The sequence below is a fragment of the Ornithodoros turicata genome, chromosome 2, assembly GCF_037126465.1.
Source record: "Ornithodoros turicata isolate Travis chromosome 2, ASM3712646v1, whole genome shotgun sequence".
In the NCBI taxonomy this organism is placed as follows: Eukaryota; Metazoa; Arthropoda; class Arachnida; order Ixodida; family Argasidae; genus Ornithodoros; species Ornithodoros turicata.
In genome coordinates, this window is record NC_088202.1 from 26,625,908 (window position 1) to 26,649,242 (window position 23,335).

At 45.0% G+C, this 23,335-nt stretch overlaps 2 protein-coding genes across 2 annotated transcripts; one reads left to right on the forward strand and one right to left on the reverse strand.

Moving 5' to 3' along the window:
* Positions 1-1,366: 1,366 nt before the first annotated feature.
* LOC135384431 (uncharacterized) lies at positions 1,367-4,561 on the reverse strand. Its single transcript, XM_064613633.1, has 3 exons — positions 4,494-4,561; positions 2,808-2,888; positions 1,367-2,618 (listed from the first exon to the last, which is right to left on the reverse strand). The coding sequence occupies exon 3, from the start codon at positions 2,528-2,530 to the stop codon at positions 1,367-1,369; it is 1,164 nt and encodes a 387-aa protein (XP_064469703.1). The 5' UTR covers positions 2,531-2,618; positions 2,808-2,888; positions 4,494-4,561.
* An 877-nt stretch (positions 4,562-5,438) lies between these two features.
* Positions 5,439-11,298, forward strand: LOC135384432 (uncharacterized). The gene is made up of 6 exons (XM_064613634.1): positions 5,439-5,926; positions 6,349-6,428; positions 6,510-6,600; positions 7,650-7,747; positions 10,919-11,144; positions 11,207-11,298. Exons 1-6 carry the CDS (start codon positions 5,707-5,709, stop codon positions 11,296-11,298), a joined length of 807 nt encoding a protein of 268 aa, XP_064469704.1. The 5' UTR covers positions 5,439-5,706.
* The last annotated feature ends 12,037 nt before the right edge of the window (positions 11,299-23,335 follow it).

The window sequence follows — 23,335 nt, forward strand, 5'->3', positions numbered from 1 at the left end:
GTGCATTTCTGTTTCTTTAGTTCATGGGAATGCGGAACCTTTTTTTATTTTTTTGCATAGCCAGAGCACTCCACAGGAATGAAACACCGTTGATCGAATGTATTCTTTTATATCTGCTGGCGCGCAACATTCACAAAAAGTAAGCTCGCTGTCTCAAATTGTTTCGTTGCTGTTTTCATGTGCAGGTTTATCTCCTGAAACTCTTGGCATACAGATCAAAGCCCGTCAGTGTAGGTGTGCAATAAACAGATTTTTGTGAATGCCGTCTCTCTTTTGCTTACAGATGTTTGTTCTAGAAAACAGCCACACATCTCTACATGCCACTGCAAATTGCGGAATGATAGGTGAATAAATAACAAAACCTGTACTTTTTGCACTGACTTCAGCAATGAAAATAACGGTCACATCGTTTATTAGGTCTCTGTGCTGCATTTCTTTCTTTCTACTTCTGTTCTATTCTCTGTACTGCATGAACACATGTAACGACACTCTGAACTGCAGTCATGAAACATTTTGCATACTTGAAAATGTCGCAGATGCTCTACAAATGTTCTAAACCAAGTGCTTCTCAGCAACAAAATTGGCAAAAAAGTCTCTTGACAGGTACTACACATTCTAATATATTCTACACGGTCTAATTGGTATAATAGTGTTACATGTATGTTTTTGTACGCGATAGCTACATGGGTGAAGATGGAGCAACATGCTCATACACAACCTCTGAACAATACAAGTTGGATCATCTACCAACACTCTATTCTGACAGTCACTGGGCACGCATGCAAACTTTCATTAATGTTGATTGTTATGCACTTACACAAAATATCACTGCAATGAATTACTTTTAAGTTTCCAACGACATCCAGTTTAAGTAATACACCCTGTAGAATACTGCAGGATGACCACTGCGAAACTAAAAGGACAACATTGTTGCACGAGCACGGGATTTGTGAACAATTGAAACAGTATGCATAAATTGCTTTAAGCGTCACCACTTCCATGTCCTTTGTCAATATTAAGGAATTGCAACGTCTGGAGCCGGAAGTTTTCGAATCAAACCGGACACCTCTCAGCATAAGCTTTGTGAAGCACTTGATAATCTTTGGAGGGCGTTGTAGGAACTGAAGAACAGCTGCTGTATGACTAGCTTGGCCTACTCTACCTTTGCCTGTGAATCTGATATGCTCGTTGCTACACGACACAATTTGCAAACTGCTTCCAACAATAAAGGACTGCCACAGCTTACGTGCCTCTGTACAAACTCTAAATACTGATCTGTGACGACACAATGCAGGCAGACCATTCCATATGCTCAAGCCGTACGCGATTCGTGACTCAATATGTCGTGTTCCATGACACATCCTTGTTAAGACACCATTGAAATGTTCAAAAGGAAAATTCGAATATGCCCAGAGAGGCCCCCGTTCTTGACACACAGCACTAAATGTGTTACTAAGTGCATGTTGTATGTCATGCTTGCTGTGCCATAGAGCGCTTGGTACCGGCGTGCAAATGAGAGGACTTCAGCTTGGATACTGTCAAGCTCTTCAAGATTTACATTGAAGGACAGCAGTTTATGCATAATCATAACTAGCTTTTTCCAGTTTTTTAAGTACTTTTTGGGGAGCAAGTCTGTGAGGACAGGAACAGAATAAAAGAGCAGCCAAGCACGCCATTCAGATGCCTTCCAGATGTTGTAGTCAGTTACTTTGCGCGGGAGACGACTGATTTCAGCAACAGTCTTGATATTTAGAATGCGTTGATTCACTTCACCAAGCTTGGGCTTCAAATAGTAAGGCTGAGATGCATTAGTAAGCCACATGACTGTTGTTGCCTTGACTACACCAAGACACACAGTGTGCATGTAGTCGACGACGACACCTTTACAAATGTCAAAATATGAGAGCAGGAACAAAACACTGGGACCGAGGATTCCACGAGTAGGTTCATTTCTCTGCCGTGCCTTTGTTGCATCCTTGTAGACGGAAGCAGAAGTGCGAATGGCGTGTTCACGATCAGTTATGGGGTACACTCTTGTGTGTCCTCTTCCTTTAGCAATAACTTCCCCTTCATGAAAGCACCAAAGGCACCCAAACCTCCCATTAAATTGGTGCATATTTACCAGGGGGGCTCTTGCCACACTGTCCACAGTGCACGGGCCTGGAAATACCTTGGTGGTAACTTCTCCTTCTGCATTTGACCACTTAAATCCTTGTGTTGATAGCCTGTTCATGGTCTTCACAAAAGGGTGGAAGAACGATTTGAAGTTGGGCTTTGTCTTTCCAAACCACAAGCCTGCGACAGCGGGGTGCAGGAGCCTCTCTTTAAATGGTAGTTCATTGACCTGCACTGTGATTGGCCAGATGGAGAATTGTGAGGACTCAAAAAGTTGTACACCATCAGTATTGAAAGTGAGAGAGACATCATTTTTTCCAACTGGTAGGCTGTTGTATGCTGGGCTTTGGTGGATGTCTGTCATGTTAATGCTTGGCGAAGGCTTCAGAAGAGATGCCTCAAATTTCTTGAGCATTTCTGTAGGCTGACTCTCCAAATCAAATGACAGGAAGTATTGTCCTTTGTTCAGAAGTTCTTTAGTGTCCAGGGATCGGCTACACTCACTGCATACACAATTACCCGACTTGTCAGTAAGGTACGCTCCACAGTAGCAATAGAAATGATGGTCCGGTGGCTTTGCACATGTATCAAAATATTTTTTTGAACAAGTACTTGGTAGCTGGGTAGCTTGTTCCGGCAGGTAAGTGTGCTTGTACTATCATGGCAAGACTCTGCGCAGCCTCTTTTCTCACCTTGTGCCGTAGGATGAATCCCATCGCCAGCAGAAGACTTTCAGCTAGAGACAGTCGGCAGCCTTGATATAGTGGTTCATCCTGAAATAAGATGTACACTGTAATTAATTGGTACACATCTATGTTTCATTGATGCCCTTCATGTGTATTCCCAAAATGCTGCTGCACATGCTCCAATGCCAAACCAAGTAATTCATAGACTTGTGGCATTTTCTCGTGGCATAATTCTACTAAATCTCAAAACTCGTTACTAGAGTACAGATAAATATGGCACCCCCACAACATGCATGTAACTATGCGCTGAAAATCATCCAAATATCAAGTGAAAATTCCCAATATATGCAATGTTTTTCATTGTTCTTGGTACGAAAGCAATGCATCGAATGCCATAATGTAAAAGCCTCAGTCTGGGCACACAGAGGGACGACACGAACACAGGCTCAGTGCATCGTCCCTCTGTGTGCCCAGACTCTGGCTTTTACATTATGGAGTTCTTCCACCAGCTGGCCTGCATATACGCCATCTTGTCAGTGGCATGGAATGCCTATTTCTTTAAAAAGTGAGTATTGTACTAGGTATCACACAGTAAAATAAAGCCGCCTTCGTTATGCAGCACACAACAAAGAATACCTGTGCACAGATATAAATCATGTTGCTGAAGGCTTGCGTGATTGATAAAATATTGCGTAATTGCAGGCTGGCTGGTGTACAGAGCACACGATGCAAAAAGCCCGAGCATGGGCAACACGAAAAACGTGAAGATACACATCGAATCTCAACTTTGAGCTTTATTGTATGTTCGTGTTGCCCAGGCTCAGGTTTCTTTCGTCGTGGTTTTGTGTATCATCATCATGCTGATTCATGCTGTACTATGATTATTATGTACTATGTATCATGCTGATTAAAAGATTAAAATGTGAATGTCACGTGCCTTCGTAACGGTAAAGTGGCAAAGCTGACGCATGGCCCATCGGACATGCACGTAGTAGAGCATGGAGCAGCCATGGTACGGGCGGAGCACCGCACCGAATTATAGAAAACATTCGACTCGGAGCAGAATTTTCGCGGAAGACGACCCAACTCCGTCCCGAAACCAGAAAAAGCATCCATTAAAAACGAAGAAATATGCTCTCCCGCGTGAACACTGAAAATATGGCACAATATGCACTATTCATGCACGTTCCTGCGAAATATGCCACAACGTGCAAAGCATGCATTTATATGCACCATAGAGCCCTTCTAATCCGTCCCACACCACGACCAAAGTGCTTTTTCATCGTCCAGGTACGAAACCATATCGAGAAAAAAAAAATGTATTTGCATGAAAATCAATGCTCTAGGTTGCACTTTTGCACAGCATAAGGTTCTTACGTAACATACTTAGAGAAGCCAAACTAATGATGAGACAACGACAGCACGACACACACAAAGCACATTATATTAGTGCACATTACATTAGCACACATAACATTCAGTTTAGTAACACTTGATGCACTATGCAACACAACAAATATTGCGAGTTCCAGAGGTGGACTGTAACTAGTTTCTATTAGTTAAAATACTCTAGTACCACTTTGACGTGACTGAAAAGTAGTTAGCACAGACACTACGAAGCAGTTTACCAACATTTTAACTATACTAAGGCACTAGCCCTTGCATCTAGGCAGCACAGAAATAAGAACATACCAGCTCGTCTGGTTGCTGCACACGCAGGTCACTGTCATCGTCTTCAGATTCGTCCGTGTCAGACTCTGACTCTGACTCACGCACTGGAGAACAGTCATCTTCTGCTTCATCCGCTGAGGCATATTCGGTGCTGCTGGCAGAGGCATGCATAGGAAACATTTGTAAGAACCGCGACATTAAAAAGAAAAACAAAACGCATATTTGCAACATGTTCGCTATGTAATTGCATAATCAACTGATCCAACTGACACTGCAAGAATATTCTGTCAATACCTCTCAGCTCACGTTGGCATATCAACCTGGCCGGTAACTTCCACGGTCTCCGGCGATGCAAACGTCTCATATGTCATGCGTGAGGGACCGGCAGTAGCAGCAGGTCCTTCCTCGGCGGGAACGTTTGCCAATACATGACCACTGCTCCCTACTGGCTTTGTGGCTTGATCTTGAAGTTTCCTCTTGTAGGCATAAGATGTGGAGCGTGGAACCGACTCTGCTGAGTCCCAGAAGTGTCTTTTATATCCCTTTCGCGACATGACACCGAATACTTTCGATTCACTTTGGTTTGTTGTTGTGTGTTCGCACGATCGACGTTCGAGGGAAACCTCGGAGCCAAGCACAAGAATACACACACAGACAGTCAATGAAAGCATCCTAAAATAATGGCATGACAAAACAGGGAAGATTCATCGCACACTAGAAACGGGTCCATCATAATAGGTGCACACGACTGACAAGGTGGGCGTTGTCGGTGGGTACGCAGATACAGATGCATGTAGTGAGTAGCCGCAGCATGGCATGCAGTAAATCTTATTTTCCGATTTTCTCATTATCTTTCTGGAGATATATTTGGCTGCGTCAGTTTATGGTTGTATTACACGATCAAACGACCGTGTATTTTCTTACAGATTTGTTGCGATGTGCATGCTGTGACAGTGTAGTTTTAATTTTGATAGATGTCGCTGCTTGTATAGCTTCGGCTTTTTGCAAAATAAAAAAGAGTTACTACTGTAGCAAAGTTAAGTCGCACAAAAGTCCTGCAACTTTTGTTTGACAGATAGCGCACACCGTTAATACTGCTAGATCCTGCGTTGTTTGTATCATCGTCTGTCAACGCTGAGATTCGTTTTGCTTTTTGCTTTGGCTTGAGCTCCGGCACTGGCTCGTTCGTTTTTGCTTTGCGTTTTATGGGGTTTCTCTTTTTATCTGATCCGTAATGCCGCGTACAGTTGAATGTTCGCAATCTCAATCCATCCACATCCTGGTAAAGTGGTGTGGAATGCAGATGTGGGACGTCTATCCCATACACGCCCTTCAGGATGAAGAACTCAAACAAGTCCTTGTTCTCAACGGCGTCCAGGAAAACAAGGGGAGGTTGGTGCAGGTGGCATGGTCCAACGGCGACGAACCTGCTCCCGCGCTGCTTGTAGATGTCGGTGAGTGTTCATGTATGTTCTTATTGTTTTCATTCAGTTCTGATTACCCACCAAATAAACTGATCTGTCCAAAGAACCACGATATATGGCGCTTGCCTTTCGCAACGTGTACGTTGCAACCGCGTCAAACGGTGGCGGACATTGCAGTAATTTCAAGCGTTCTTATGTTGTTCGTTGAAACGACCACATTTTCTGATGTGGACGGGTTGAAAACCTAGCGAAACTGTAAGGAAGTATGAAGGGAAGTGCCTCAGGAAGTGCCCAGCCGATATTTCAAACAGGGACTGTCCTCAGAAGAACAGTCTCTGTTCGAAATATCGGCGGCTCTCGTCCTGAGGCACTTTTCTTTCGTGCACGTTGTGATGTTTCGCTTAATCTGTGTGTGAAACTGCATCCTTATTTCTTTCTTGCCTTCATACCAGGGACGCCAGCTGACATGGAGAGGTTGAGAAAAAAAGTCGAGGGCAAACATCGAGACGATCAACCGAATCAGGTGGAGCAGGTTTGTAGCAATTTTTCAAGCTCAATCACAGCGCTTGCTATTCGTCTTACTGTTACGAAGCTGTTCATGTTGCATATGCAGGAATTGCTGCGTGTGCTTAAGGAGAGCGAAGCTCGCAAGAGGGAAAATGTGACCTTGAAAGAAAAAGTGGATAGTCTATCTAACATCCATGGTAAGTACTGAATTTTCATTCAGGCAGTTGCATAACCTAATCCTTAACAGAGCATTGTCAATTGATGTTGCTCAGCAGTCGTACAGTGCTGGACAAAAGTTTACGGAACGCGCGAGCGGCGTATTTTCTCTGGGCGGAGTCACCGTAGCGGCGAGCGGAAGCGGGCGAGTCCACTCGTTCAGAGGGATGGAAGAGTGCGCTTGTGGCGACCCGCCGTGGTAGCAGTGGTAACTTTTCTTTTGAGTGTAACGAACGCCAAATGGTTTCGTTTTCGGTCTACTGCACCGAGCACGATTGGCTATCGCGGGAAGGAAGTCTCTCCGCTATCGGAGAGATAACAGGGCGCTAAGATGAATTGAGGTGACAACGGGCTGCAGTGCCTAGTTTTTTATTTTTTTTTTATTAGACAAAAACAGAAGAAAAGAGCGTGTACCCTTGAACACACACACACACAAAGAGGCGGGGGAGGCGATAGTGTCAATACTTTGTCGGCCCCCCTTTCGCAGCAATAACTGAGGCCATGCGCACAGGAAGGGAAGCGTATAGTCGATGGACAACGTCCACGTCTTCACGTACCAAGGACCACTCTGCTTCTGTAAATTCGCAGAGTGCGTCCTCACTCCTTGTTGGCGTCCGTCTCTTCAGTCCTTGAGAACCCTTGATTTTGCATATTTTGCTCACGGAGCTGCTAGTGCAAATTACGCTTATCATAAGTCAAACTATTTTGAAACCAGAGGAGTTAGCACTCTTTGCAATAGGAATTGGCAGCAAGAAATTAACTGCACACTTGGTTATGCTAGTCAACTTTCCTTTCTCTCCTATAATCTTTAAAGGGATAGCTGGCTCTTGTGCAGTCCCTGTGTATTCTCTCGTGATACATGTAGCTTATAAATAGTTTTGCAAAATATTGAGGCCCTGATCATGAGTGTTTTACGTCCCAGACAAAATGATGACTGTACCTTAAAAGGTCATTGAATTTTTGTTACAAAATTCAGTGCGGACCATGTGTTTAATGTGTGTTCACTAATAGCTAATGCTTTTAATCATAGCCTTGTCTTCCGAGATGCAAGCAACTGTTCAGGACCTGAAGAGGCTACACAAGAAGACCCGAAAACTGCTCTCAAAAGAAGCATTGCCAGATGAGACGGTATGCTTGTAAAGGTTGCTTGTTAGATTCTTTGTCATTACTAATCGGTCGGCACTGGGTTTCTTAGCAAATATTTTTTAATTCCAAGAGTGGCTTTCCAACACAGTAGCATAAATTGAATCACACTGAACTAACTACATTGATTAGATTGTGCCTGTGCATGTTTCTAAAATTATCTGAACAGGTATTTTGGTGGCAGAAGCTGTGCCTTTTATCAGGCAGAATCGATAATGGGCACGTGACAGGTCTCTGAAATCGTCGATTGCTAAAAATGTACTCTTTGGGACACTGTTGTCTAAAAATCTCCAGCCCGTGGCTGAGCGATCCCCTATCGGCGATGTCACACACAAAGGAATTATACCAATACCCTTCCCAAGGGGAGGCTGCGCTCAACTACTCCCCTAGGAGACTCCGCCGAGTATGCGATGGTACTCTCTCCCAATAGGTGGCGGTGTGTGGCCTTCCCTCGGAAGCTGTATTGATTGGAGACTGCTCGGTCGCGGGCTGAAGATTTTAGACAACCGTGTCCCAAACAGTACATGTTGTGCCAAATTGCAGTCTGTTGCATGTTGTTTTTGTCCATCTTGTAGTTTTCTCGGCATGTATGCTCATGTAAGTATTTCTTCTTCTTTTTTTTTTTGCAATAGCTCTTGCTGAAGCTCCCCTTTGATACGCCATAGGTGCCAAAAGCATGCAAAATAACATTTAGGAGGAACAGCATATTCAATTTATGAGAGTATGCAAATGAGCAACTGACTGGCCAGTTCTTGGCAGATTTCTCAAGGATGCCAACCCAATAGAAAGTCTCTAACGTGAGCAATTTTATAGTTATTCAGCCGTTGATGTCCGTGAAATACCCTTATTCTAATTCGTGGATTAAGGAATTTATGCGTTGCACAACATTTTCTGCTTCTCAAATGTCCTACAGCTTGGGACGAAAATTCATGAAAAATAAGTGACTGGGTTACCCCGGCAGCTGCATGTTTTTAATTTGTGCTTCTGTTCTCTACCAGGAAGATGCTCTGATAAAAGAATACTTAAGTGCTATGTTCTGTGAACTTTTGTCCCAAGCTGTACTACCGGTGTGTGAAGTTCTGTTGTCTGTATTGAAGACTGAACATGTGGGAATGGAACACAGGTCTGAGCAGGTCACGCTGTTTATTATGAAAAATTCACGGGGACCTGAAGAGAACCTCGGGAAGTTGTCCCGGAACTAGGTAACCAAACCGCGTGCCACAGGTTATACAGGGTGTTTCTTTTTAGCTGCAACAAATTTTCATAAAAGGAGGAGTTAACCTAGGACGTTTTTACTTTTGACATTGAATTCCTCGACCGGGCCGCCACTAGGAAACTTTTTTCTCAATTAGGGGACTAATGAACAATTAATTTTCATCAACTTTTTAATTACAGTTGAACCTCTATATAACAGATTTGTAAATGTTGGCTTTTTTTTTTTTTCGTTACATAGAGTAATTCGTTAAATAGAACATGCAAAGTGAAAAAAAAGATGGCAGCCGCCACCGCCTACGTCGCACGTACCGCAAAGCCCGATTCTTCATAAAACAGATATCAAGCTACGAAGGGCGTAAAATATCAAGTTTTTTGTCAAAATGTGCCGTAATAGCAGACGACGAAACCTGCGCTTCTCTCATGCATACGTCACGTATGACGTCGGCCTGCGGGTACGTTGTCGTTGCAATTATAACTTCCAGAAGCACCTTGTGTTGAGTCATCTCCTTTGCTCTCGAAATGGGGACACTCAGGCATATACCTCTGCGAGCGGAGAATGTAGTCAGAGCATTGACTGTGGGGTCTCCGACAATATGGCGCATAACCGTCACGTGTTTTCTCTCCGTGAGTATTTAATGCGGTTCTTAAATAAACACGCACTCCTTCTCCATGTACGTCGTCAGCGACACTTAATTTCGAAGCATGGTCAGTGTGCAACGGGGAGTGTAATGGAAGCGCGTGTAATATATTTTTGGTCGGAGCTGTAATGCGACCGCGCGCGCCGATGGCCAGCGACTTCAGATTTGTGATTGTGGGTGGGGTTGTCCTGCAACTTCTAACTTGTCTCTGAGGATTAACATAGTTGTTCTAAACCACCATGCTTGCCACATCTTAGAATGTGCGTTTTTCACCATGAGAACTGAAAGAAAATGTACGAGACTCGCCGCGGTGCCCAGTAACTTCTGAAAGTCATCTGCTCATGCCGATGCACTAGCGCGCAAGAGCAGACGGTTTCAGTGTCCTATCACGGCCTTTCTCGCGGGTCGACGTGGCCATTCTTATTGTTGCCAACACAGATCGCGGCATGCTCTGCAATCTTCATCAATTTAATTCGGTTATTTAATAACTGTGGCGTGTTTTGTTGGGTAAATTCGCAGTATTCCATTTTCAACAAAGGGCAATCGAATGGTACACTTAATGAGAGTGGCAGGGGGTACGAGACCGTTCCTTTAAAGCGTGACCTCCACATGATCGGCTCGAACTACTGATGAAGCACAAAAGTAATCGCTGCACGCGCTACAGACCTAACTATTCAACCACTGCCGTCTACTGCAAATTGCATGTGATTGGCAAAGGAGTGCATGTGGCGTCTATATCTCTGCCCTCACTTGACATCACATAAAGACGTCATAGCAATTCGGACAAACCCTTATCGCGGTATGTTTCAAGATCTTTATTTTCTTTTTTGCTTGCAAGGAGCTTTGTGCATCAACACTACATATCAGCACCTATCGTACCAGTGAAGGGCAAGAGCTGTGTCCAGCAGAATGAAAAGTAATGAAAATGAATAGTATTTGTCTGTGTTCCGTCCCTACATTGTTTTGTTGTGGCAAGATTTTGGTGAAGCTAAGTGCCTCACCTTATCAAACAGCTCGTATCAAACAGTGCATTAAACACATTTTTTGTGCCAGAGTCGGGTTTTTCCGCTATAAGCACCTGAAACCAAATTTTCACATGCCTCACAATCCAGGGCCTACTAATTAGCTATTGTCAGCTCATTTCAAGGGTATGCACACTCTTCTACATTATTGGATGCTCTTACTAGTAAAATTGGAGGCTTTTCACTGTACAGATTTGTCACCTGTTCTGCATTTGTTCTGTTGCTCAGTCTCTGGGGCAATACGTGTATTATGGTTCTGATTATTGTTTTCAAATCTTCAGGTGGAGCTGGTCGCCAAATCTGGTGTGTTCATCAGTTCGCCTGCTCTCAGCCGCGCAAAATCAATGAGTGGTGGTAATGGCTGCCGGCTTGCAAGAGATTTGATGCGCTTACTCTTCGACCGAGAGGAGCTTCTGGGAAAGTCCATGACTGGCACACAATGCAATGCCCACAAGAATACCCCTGCCAAGGCACAGGTGGACCCTGAACGCATGGGAGCGGTCCTAGGCAAGTGGAGAAGTCATGCTGTAATATGCTTATTGACAACCCTGTTGTAATTTTCTTTGCAGAATACTGCCGCACAGCGTGCCCGGAGACAGAGATGTCCAAAATAAAGCAGAGTGTACGCACTTTCCTCCAGAGACTTAACTTCTCAGAATGAAGAGTACACATGAGGTTAGAGTTACCTCTGCTAGCTTGGCATATAAGACATATGCTTCTGTGATACTGTGTCCATGCTAACTGCATGCAGCCATTTTGAAACTAGAAAAGCTGAACTGGTGGTAATGACCTAGGGATGAAGGAAGCCAGCTAATGGTTTGAGCTGTCCGGGGGGTTTGTCTGAAGCTTGAACGAAACCTTAATTATGAGTTGTTTTTTCTTCTTTTTTTTACAAAGATAACTTCTTTGCCGAAGGGGGGGGGGCACTGCTGAACCTGCTTCCCGACCTTACTGCGAAATTCTTTGAGCGAAAAATTTCCACCAATTCTTCCTCTACTTTGCTATCTTTTCTTGAATCAGTGCTTTCATTGTCATGTAGCAAAGCTTTGTACAGCATCAGTTTACCAAAACTCACAACTTGGGAGAAAAGTTTACGGAACACAGCACTGGGGCATTTCTTCGTCAAACTGTCCCCTTAGCAGCCAGCTGGAGCAGACAACATTACAAACAGGTGGCTGGGCTACTCATGTACCTGTTTTTAATTTTGTCTGCTCGTGTTTGTCACTCGGGAGATGCTGTGATGAAGAAATACCCCAGTACTGTGTTCCGTTAACTTTTCTCCCAAGCTGTATGCACATTTTGGTAGACTGATGCTGTACAAATGCGCTTCCAGTTAAATTACAATGAAAGCAGGTTTCAAGAAAAAGATAGCAACTAGAGGAAGAATTGTTGGAAATTTTTTGCTCAAAGAATTTCACAGTGAGGCGGGGAAGCAGGTTCAGTGGTGCCCCTTTCGGCCAAGAAGTTAACTTTCTACACAAAAATTAACTTCTTGGCTGAACGGTGCACTGCAGAACCTACTTCCTGAAACTGAAACTTCCTGCTAACTTAGTTTTGTATGGTATCAGTTTACCAAAACGCATGTACAGCTGTAGAGAAAAGTTCGCATAATGAAGCACTGGGGTATTTTGTCATCACAGTGCCCCCCCGAGTGACACACAGGAGCGGACAAAATTAAAAAGGGGTGTATGAGTCGCACAGCCACCTGTTTGTAATTTTGTCTGCTCTGCTGAGGGGACAGTTTGATGACGAAATGTGGCCAGTGATGTGTTCCGTAAACTTTTCTCCCAAGCTGTACATCCTGTTTGATCAAAGCTCGCATTAAGCTAATCAATCAAAACTAAGACTGACTCGTACAACACAACACTTGCTCTAACCATAGTGTGGCCCCCCATCATCTGTAAGTCATGACCACTGATTTGATTTTTAAATCTTTTGCTGCACACGGTGTGAGCACACCCTACATTACGAAGTTTCCTGTGATATTGACGCTAGTGTACTCGTCCCTTACAGTTTGTTGAGCCTGTACTTCTTATGTAGCACATTTACAAGGTCACCTGTGATATCAACCTTAGTTAACCTTAGGTGGTAAACTAGTTTCTTGAGCCTGTACCTCCTATACTCGTCCCTTACAGTTTGTTGAGCCTGTACTTCCTATGTTTATCAAAGCACACTGTGCATTTACAAAGTCACCTGTGATATCGAGCTTAGTTAACCTTAGGTGGTAAACTAGTTTCTTGAGCCTGTAACTCTTATGTAGCACTGTTCGACATTGTAAAATATTGACAATAAAGATAATTTATTAAATTTATATATGCTTGACATCTACTTTTTATACACGTGGTATACTGACTTCTCTATAGTTCTTTATACAAAAAAGTATTGCAGTTTCGTATAGCCAATTCCTCATACAGAGCATATACAATTTGTCCGAAAAGGCTATAGGAAAAACATATCCCTATACACGAAAATTTATACAAAGCATATAGCTGAGTTGAATACCAATATATAAAAAATCCATAGACAATTTTCATAAGGGCGGTTAGTGCAAGCCGGGGTGTACAGTCATTCTTTACAGTAACGTTCAACAGGACTGTGCTGTAATGTTCGCAAAGCTGAAAAAACATAAGTCGTCTCCCATAATAATAATTTACAGTTTCCTTTTCTTTTCGCTAAGAGTGCACGCCTCAGTCAGTTATCAAAGAAGCTTTCGGGAGGACCTCGATATTCCCTGTTGCGAAATCCACGATCTCGGAATATGCGGGGTATAAGAAAAAAAAAAGGTCCCTGGCTTTGTGGACGGAAAAAATGGTCCTGTGCTGCCAAAAATACAGGGGCGTAGTTACAGATAGCCGATGGAGAACATCACAGCCGACCAAGTGTTACCATTCGCTCTCCTGATTTGGAATTCCCTTCAATGGGCAACATAACATCGATGTAATTCGCTGCACTAGTTCGCTAGTGATATCGTCCTCTGGATGCTAGTATTTTTCTACAGTTATCCAGACACGGGTTTTACAGTTGCCCCCTGCATCCTTTTTGTATCGATGTTTATGTACAATAAAAGCTTGCCATTTGGTTGCCAACAGCATGTTGGCTAGCTTATTATTAGGTTAGTAAAAGTTCGATGTTTGCACTTTCATGTTCAGGTTAGTCTAAGTGGGCGCTGGCAGTTTCCCGCGCACAACTGTTTATTTTATAGCCACATAACATTTATTTACAGTAGTTTATTTTTGAACGGGGATTTCGATCACTTTATTTTGAGGTACGCCCGATTTTTCGATACCGATTCCCTGGATTTTCCATCTTTCGACACTCCTTCCTGGTTGCGCGTGGGATGGCCCAAAACCTGTATCCGTCTGTCTTTGCACCGCGAACAAAGAGAGGCCTACTGACGAAAATTATTATTATTATTATTTATTGGTCCGTCAAGGCGCCTTTAGGCCATTACATGAGGGAGTGAGCAACACACTGGCACTGTACATCAAACAATGAACATAGACACAAAAAAAAACAAGAAAAAAAACAAACAAAAAAGACAGCAGACAGAAAAAGATTATAACAAGGTGAAAAGCAAAGAATATATCTACGTTAGAGAGCAATGATGTGCGTGTACATGGAGCGACAATGGTCAAGTGAACTCGGCGATTAATGCGTTGGTAAATTGGATATGATCCGTGAGTTCATCCGTGAACAATATGCCGTGGGAGTCTATTCCAACCTGATGATGTTCGTTGAAAGAAGGATGCCTCGAATGATGTTGTACGTGACCGAGTTAGTAGCACCTTATGTTGATGGTCAACGCGGCAGGAAAGGTAAGAAGGGGAGCGGATGTAACTACTGCGGAGCGCGGGTACAGTGGCTACATAGGGGCAGTGTGATGACCGCGCATCGAAAGGGGCTCCGCCGTGGAAGACGGTCGCTAGGTGGCGCCCATGCGAGGATCACTGCTGCTCAGCTGCTACGCCTCCCTTGCAGCGCACGGCAATTGCTCTTTTGTAACACGTAATTTCGTTTTTGTTGCTCATAGTACACGTTCACATATATTCTCGATATCAGCAACGATAATGTCTCCGTGGTAAGTTAAGTAGGTTTACAGAAGCGGCGAATTCTCGGCAGCAACACCTTTCCGACTGTCGACTTTGAATCGCAGTGTTAAACATTCGTCTTTCCCGTGCGCCGTGACTGAGCCTCTCAAAGATTGCGCCACTAATGAGCTGCATTTGAATGAATTTCAAGGCGCAGTATATATGAACAGAAGCGAAAAAGCATCCATTTATTGATTTAATGTCGTACAGCTTGCTCTAGACCCGGCCAAGTTTGGACATCTTGAGACGTTTTCTCCTTTCTTCTTTATTTCTGTTCAGGGACTTTACATAGAAATGGAGCCGCGTTAGAACATAAAATTTGATTATCCTGTTAGTCAGCTCTGTGTGGTGCACCTCACAGCCAACTCTTGTTACTGGGCTAGCCTGGAGTTGTGATGACACTTCCATGACTGCTTCACTGTGGATCTTGCATTTGCTCATGGCCATTGTAAAGGAGTTTTCTATTGTTTCAATCAGGTTATAAAGCTGATCTGAAGCGTACAAAAGACCTCCATGATCAAAATGCTTTACATACATATCAGCACCATCAGTCCTGTCCTGTTTGGCCAACAGCAGGTCAGCACAGCGTTCGCACTGATGTGCTGACATACATTTGCGAGCAGCATAGCCTGCAACATACATTATAAGCCGAGCGTCACTTCGTTCCACTATCATCTCGTCATGTCTTGGTGACTCACGCAGTCCATCCAGAACTTCTCGAGCTTCTTCAAGATTGCCGATATCTAGGGCAGCGTCAAGCCTCTGCTGCTTTAATGCACTACTGTGGCCTGAGGACACATCTAGCAATGCACTAATGGTTTCGGCTGGGGAATTCCCTGCAGTGGGTGGCCTTGCCAAGTTGTAGAAGCTCAGGCAGTTGATGGAAATAAGAAACTGTGACGGTGTTGGGTGCACATTGCATCCTGATGACTGCCTTACGATACCGAATATGTTCTCAAGGCGGTCCTGGCTCACAGCAGATGTCATTAGGTACTTAAAGCCGAGCTTGGTCGTCACATATTCCAGGAGTGAAATAGTGCTACAGATCGTGACCTGCAAGCCGCACGATGTGCTTTCACTTAGAAATCCACCTCCATTCTTGGCAGCAAAGTTCTTCCCCTCTTGAAGGTAGTCCAGGAATGACTTCAGGAACTCAACTTTTGTCGAGTCCAGTCGTAGAGCCTTTCGAGGTTCTCGCGAAGTCATGATCTCAATGAGCTGTCTCATACGATCTATGAAGGTTTCTGTGCCTTTCAGTGGTCCATATTGCTGTTCAACGACATCCTTGTACAAGTGAAGGCCACGTAGCACCTAACCACTGAAAAGATGAAAAGCAAGATTGACCTTCATCTTCTCAAAGTTGTTCGGGCGGAGGTGCGAATGGGTGATCCGGGGCATGGCCTTCAAACAAATGGCGCTGTTGTCCTCCTTCCATGCAGCTTCCACATGCTCTATGAAGACCTGCATTTACAGACAGTTCGTTAGGAAACTTTGGAAGACATTGATAACACACTGAGCAACTGCGCAAAAAATGAGTACGTACCCTGCCTTCAGGAGTGCAGAACCCAGCTTTCACCAGCATGTTCCTCACACATTTTATCAGGTGAGGGAAGTCAGAGATGAAGTGAAGACTTCTTTCAGCCGACACTGGATGCTGCACCTTGCACTTGACACCCTCCGGCTTGATACCAACTCCAAAAGATTTCCACATTTGTCTGTTCCATGCTGCTCCGTCCGATGTGATAAAGTCCACATGGAGTCCTGCCTGCTCACACAGTATCACTGCCTCAAGCACAATCTTGGCAAGCAGGTCTGCTTTTACATTGTTTCGTGAAGCAAACACACCAATTACCTGCGTCCATGAACCTGCTAGTGGCTGAAACAGTACAACCAGGCCGTGGTCGCACAGTTCATTTTTCTGGTCTGGTGGCGTAAATTCACCCATGTCAACAAATCCCTGGATATGGCCAGACGACTGCACAGTCAGGTGCTCCGACAGCTTTAACTCATCGATGACAAGGCCGCCATGCCTCTGGAAGGTATCCATTGTCTTCGTTTTCACAGACAGTGCATTGAACATCGTTTTGTTGAATCCAAAGCCACTGCTGTATGCTTTCAGGTACTTGTGCATGCATGACCTGCTGGGTAGCACTAGTATTTTTTGGCTACGGATGTGGTTGTATAGCTTTGGACTTCTCATGCGCACCACTATACATTCAAGAATCCACTCGTTTTCGTACACCATCCCACGAGTAGATTTCCTCTTCGCGGCTTTGAAACAATGAATGACACTTAGTTGTTGTTTCACAGGAAGCATCTTCACCCTGTCCAAGACAAGCTTTTCAGGTACACTGGCAGTTGCTTCTTTCGTAGCACGAACCTCATGCTTTAGGGATGCAACTTTTGCTTTTAGTCGCCACACCTTCTTCAAACTGTTTCGTAGCTTGCTTGCTGCCGTGGGAACTTTTTGCAGCGCCCTATGCTTTTTCTTGGACTTCTGAGTCAATAAAAGCTTTCTGAGATATTTACAGCAAAGGCAGTGGGCCTTGGTATTTTGTGCTCTTCCTTTGCACTTTTTGCTGAACACAATGCCGTCCTGAACTGTTGCGCCCTTGCAAGCTTCAACTTCGAGAGGCAGTAAATCTTCTCTCCTACCTGACCCCATGCATTCACTAATACCGTTTACAGTTCCCAGGTATTCTTCTGCTTCCTTGTGACCTGCTATCGACACGTCTGCAATTTTCACGTTTTTCAAGTAGGCTGTTCCTGTGATCAGTCCAGTTTCACGACTTTTTGAAAATAGCACGACTTTCTGCAGTGTGATAACATGATTTGGAAGGTTGCACAGTGCATAAGCAATGATGTGTGGATAGTCCTCAAATCGATGCGGGGACCAATACATGTTGGGCACAACCAGTTTTCCGAATCGATCAATGAAGTCGCTGACGCCACACGCATCTGATGGATCGTCCAGAAGTGGCGGGACCTCTGGAACCTCATTAATATCACTAGTCACAGAGAAATCAGTGGCTGTGCTACTTCGTATCAGTAGTCGTCTTTTCTTTGGTGCAGGTTTCGTGAGATACTTGGGAAGATTCGGAAATACAGTCGGCAGTGCGTCATCCGTTAGTTTCGGTTTGTCACGCGGGATGGTGACAACCTCGTTGTTTATAATGTTCGCAAATCGCAGAGTTGGGTTGAAGATCAACGTCACCACGTGGCACAGCGCGTTTCCACTTGTCGAAGATTGCCGGATCCTTGGGTACGCTGAACAGGCTGCGCTTTTCCTTGCATGATCTGTAGCCGCTGTTGCAACCAGGAAGGAAACAGTGATTATCCCGCCTGCGTGATGACGGTGGAGTATTCTCTTCGTCCCATGTTCGTTTACGTTTCATCTCGAGCACTGCTGCCGAAACTTACAACGACAAGGACAACGAAAACCAAGGCATGCCGCACGCCCGGACGGAGAAGTAGCAGGGATACTGTGCTCAGCGCCCCCTGGGCATGACGTCACTGTCTTCCAAGGCGTGGACTTGACACCCTCCGGCTTGATACCAACTCCAAAAGATTTCCACATTTGTCTGTTCCATGCTGCTCCGTCCGATGTGATAAAGCTCACATGGAGTCCTGCTTGCTCACACAGTATCACTGCCTCAAGCACAACCTTGGCAAGCAGGTCTGCTTTTACATTGTTTCGTGAAGCAAACACACCAATTACCTGCGTCCATGAACCTGCTAGTGACTGAAACAGTACAACCAGGCCGTGGTCCCTTTTGTTCCTCCCCGTGGTCCCTTGTATAGCATCCAACGGGAGTTGCGAGCCGGTCACGACACTGCCCCTACCTAGCCACTGTAGCGCGGGAGAGTGATAGAACTTGTGAAATAATGACAGCCGTTGAATCATGCGACGTGTTTTAAGGTCGGTGAGTTCAGCTCGGACCTTGAGTGAGGTTACGCTGGTGTAAGGTGAATATTGTTTGAAAAAGAACCGGGCAGCCCGATTCTGCAAGGCTTCGATATTATTCGAAAGATACGTTTGGTGGGGATCCCATATGGCACTGGCATATTTGATCTTCGGGCGGACAAACGTGAGATATGCCAGCCGTTTGAGGTGTGGAGGTGCGTGAGTAATGTGTCGCCGAAGATACCCAAGACTACGATTTGCATTCGAAAGAATGTTCGAGATGTGTGTGTTCCATGTTAGATCAGATGAGAAATGCACTCCAAGGTATTTGTAGTTAGTAACGGTTTCTACAGGTGATCCACTTATGATATATGTAGTGGGACATGATCGTTGTTTTCGTGAAAACATCACATGTTTACATTTTGTGGGGTTAAGCGACATCTGCCAGGTTTCGCACCATTCGCCTATTTTATCCAAGTCTCTCTGTAAGGCTATATGGTCAGCTGTGGAATGGACTGTGCGATAGACGACGCAGCCATCTGCAAATAGGCGAATCTGCGATGAAACTGACTGTGGGAGATCATTAATATATATTAGAAACAACAAAGGTGCTAATACCATACCCTGTGGGACACCAGAGGTGACATGCGCACATGGAGAGTAGTGGTTGTTAGCGTATACCGTCTGTGAGCGATCGGTTAAGAAGTTCTTAATCCATTGAAGTATAAGTGGGTGGAAGTGGAGCGCTGATAATTTTTTAAACAGCAATGAGTGTGATATCCTATCAAAGGCTTTTGATAGGTCGAGAAAGATAGCATCGCATTCAGTGTTGTTATCTAAAGCGAGGCTGATGTGATGCGTGAACGACGCAAGTTGGGTTTCGCAGGAAAAACCCTTTCGGAATCCGTGCTGATTGTGGAAGAAGAACTGGTTGTTTTCCAAGAACTGGATCACGTGTTTGTAGACGACATGCTCTATGAGTTTCGACGGGACGCTTGTTAGTGAAACTGGTCTGTAATTCGATGGAGTGTGTGGGTCGCCTGCCTTAAAGATGGGAATGATTTTGCCTGTCTTCCAGTCACGAGGAATGTCACCTGTCTCTAATGATTGCTGAAAGATAAATGACAGAAAGAGTGAGGATATGTCTCTGGTCTGTTTTAAGACTTTGATATTTATACTACCAAGACCGCATGATGAGGTATTCTTAAGAGAGTCGATGAGTTTAGCGATACCATGCGGGCTGACGGATATACTCTCCATGGTGGGATATGGGGGCGTAGAGAGTCCTGTGGGCGCAGTTCTAGTGCAGTCACGCGTGAAGACGGAAGATAAGAAGTTGTTAAATACATCCGCAGAGTCGCCTTCTGGCACTGGGTGTCCGTCAGAGTCAACCAATTGGAGTTGTGAATTAGAACGTGGGTTTATGATTTTCCAGAACTTTCTAGGGTTATTTGACATAATCTTGGGGAGTTCAATATTGTAGAACTTTTCCCTTGCATTACGTAAGGAACGTCTGTATTTCTGAGCGATCAACCTGTAGCTGTACGGGATTACCCAGAATGCGAGCCTGACGAAAAAGGCGTTGTTTTTTCTTTCGCAGCAAGTGTAAAGTGCGAGTGAACCAAGGAGCATCGGCTCGATTACGTATAGTCATGGTAGGTATATGAGTTTCCACTAAAGAGAGCAACTTTGTTTTGAAGGCAAACCAGTTATCTTCTACAGTGCGTCTCACACATTCCACCGAGAATCTATCATGAAAGGGGCGTAGTTCGTTCCGCATCGCATCAAAGTCACCTCTGGAATATAGGAGAATGCGTTTAACAGAGGTTGGCCTATCGGTTCTCGGTATGGTCATCCTAGCGGTGATGATGCAGCGATCGCTAAGGCCATGGTCTATCGACAGGTTATTAAGAATTTCGGATTGTGACGTCAGCAGAAGGTCTAGAGTGTGAGGCGCAAAAGGTGGATTCCTTGTTGGGGAAAGTATCTTCTGTGTTAAGTTCAGGGTAAGGCACAGTTCGACGAAATTCTTACCATCGATGCTAGTACCGTGTGGTTCACTTGACGTCCAGTCAATGTTAGGCTAGTTGAAATCCCCGAGTATGAGAAGGTGGTGACGTGGGAAACGATTAATGAGCGAAGCGGTTTCGTCGTGGAAGATGGTGGCAAATTCACGGTTACCTTGGGGGGGTCGGTAACACACACCAACAAGAACAGGTGGATGAGTGCATTCTAGTGATACTCAGCACGTCTCTAAGTTACTGTCGACATGAATCATATGCGAGAGCAGATTAGACTTCACGGCCAGAAGTACGCCGCCTCCCCTCCCTGACACACGATCAGTACGATAAATAGTATATGCGGAAGATTGACGGAATATTTCGTGATCTCTAATATTCTGTGACAGCCACGTTTCTGTGATGGCAATGAGGTCAGGGCTGTGGTCGTCGATAGCAGAGGATAGAGCATCTACTTTTGACATCACACTACGTATGTTTGTGTAGGAAAGCGAGAGACCAATGTCTTGTGGCCGTCAAGTCGGGACTGGACAGCTCGAAACTAGTTATGGAGCACGTTTCCCAGCATGTATTTCTTTGACGGAATTCGTGGAACAATCGTACTCGTACCGCTTGTTGGCGACATGCAGTGTGTTGAGACGCAACTTATATGGTGATGACAAAGACTTTGCAAAAGTGAGGAGGTGTTTTCTAGCCGTACGTATGGCTGCTGGATAGTCGTTGCTGACTGCCATTCCAGTACCTTTGAGATTAGGTGCAGCAGATATGATACATTCCTTCCCAAGCAGCACAATGTACTGAAACTCAAGTGCAATAGGGGTGGACGGTATGTGTCTTATCAATGTCCTTTAGTTTCACGAATCTGTTCAAGGCCTTTCACCTACCCGTCCACCCCTATTGCACTCGACTTTCAGTGCATTTTGCTGCTTGGGTTCTTTTTAAAATGAAGAAATTTGACAATGATTGGTCGTGTTTTGTTCGGCTGATAACGACCCAATCTGTGTGCACGTTCAATGTCATTGTCTGTGACCGGGATGTTCAGCCTATCAAGGCACACTTTAACAATGTTCTGCTCTGACTCGGCCCATGACTCCGTTTCGTTATCAGGGATTCCAAAAAAGAGAAGCTTGGAGCGTCGCTGCCTTGATTCGAGGTCGTCTATACGAGAGCGTAGTCGAGTGTTTTCGCTCACTAGTTTTGTTATCGTGCTTCTCATTTCGCTAATATCTTTCAATGCCGCTGTTACGGAGGATACATCAGTCTCGATTTTGTCTATGCGGCTGGATATGTCAAGCAAAGCAGTCACAGTTGTTTCCTGCTTTGTTTTAATGACTGCAGTGTCATTCAAGAGTTTGGCTTGACCGGCTCTCAGGGCGGGCAAAATGGATACCGCTTCAAGTAATTGCTGAAGTTTGGCGTCAGTCGAGGGGCCTGGATTGAGCTCAACATCACCGGCCCTCACAAGCAGAATTGCAAGTACATTGTAACATTCGGATACAATCGTGACTAACGCCTGTGGGCTTGGCAGCACGAAAAGACAAATGTTGTTGTTTTTCTTAGAAAACATACAAGATGTGCTGCCAACCTGTATAACGAAAACAAGAGGTCTGTAAGATGCCATTGTCCTCGTGCCGCGGAGCCCACTGACGATCCTGTGTTCACAGCCGGCTTTTGTAGGTGTCGAGGCTATCCATGACGTTCCCGAACGATGGTGCAGTTCGTTATCACCGAGGGAAAAACGGGTTGAGGCCGCACCACGTTCATGTAGACGAGCAGTGTTCAAGGGCAGCAGGCAGCCGTCGTTTCCGTTCCAGAGAAAGTGGATGTCTGCGTCTCCTGCCGCTGATGCACACACGAACAGCAGTATAACGGAAACAAGAGGTCTGTAAGATGCCATTGTCTTCGTGCCGCGGAGCCCACTGACGATCCCGTGTTCACAGCCGGCTTTTGTAGGTGTCGAGGCTATCCATGACGTTCCCGAACGATGGTGCAGTTGGTTATCACCGAGGGAAAAACGGGTTGAGGCCGTATCACGTTCATGTAGACGAGCAGTGTTCAAGGGCAGCAGGCAGCCGTCGTTTTCGTTCCAGAGAAAGTGGATGTCTGCGTCTCCTGCCGCTGATGCACACGCGAACAGCTGTATAACGAAAACAAGAGGTCTGTAAGATGACATTGTCCTCGTGCCGCGGAGCCCACTGTTAACGAGAGAACGAAATGCTTCGGGTCACTAGGGATTCTCCGCTGAACTAGCGACTCTACGCTGAACGAAAGGTCTAGTGTAATGTGAAGTACCCCGAGAAAACCAAGGACTGTTTAAAAATATAGTACTGAAGGCTTCGGTTCCATTCTTCACTCTCCTGTCGTAGTCCTATATTTGGTTTGCGGGGCGCCACCGCCTGGTGCCTCGACCTCCAAGATCATCGCGCCGGTTCTCCTAAGGGTTCTCCTGGCTAATCTCTTATCTCTTCTGTGCTCCTATAATGAAGGTCGCTCGCAGCAAAAGGGGACTTACAGTCGACTCTCGTTTACGTGACACCCACGGTTCCTGAAGAGAATGTTAGGATAGCTGGACATTCGGATAGGTGAAATTGTGAGGCTTTGCAAACTGAAATTCGTTTGCACTGTCCCTGTTCAGACGTCACGCGATCTAGATAAGCGAAGTCCACAATGGTGTCGAATGTTATTTGT

What these genes read in the sequence shown, in the direction of transcription:
- LOC135384431 (XM_064613633.1), bottom strand. Translation starts at nt 2,530, where the DNA reads ATGCTCAAGAAATTTGAGGCATCTCTTCTGAAGCCTTCGCCAAGCATT.
- LOC135384432 (XM_064613634.1), top strand. Translation starts at nt 5,707, where the DNA reads ATGCCGCGTACAGTTGAATGTTCGCAATCTCAATCCATCCACATCCTG. An exon ending in AACCGAATCAGGTGGAGCAG is followed by an intron (nt 6,429 to 6,509) that starts GTTTGTAGCAAT and finishes TTGCATATGCAG; the next exon opens with GAATTGCTGCGTGTGCTTAA. An exon ending in ACGCATGGGAGCGGTCCTAG is followed by an intron (nt 11,145 to 11,206) that starts GCAAGTGGAGAA and finishes TTTTCTTTGCAG; the next exon opens with AATACTGCCGCACAGCGTGC.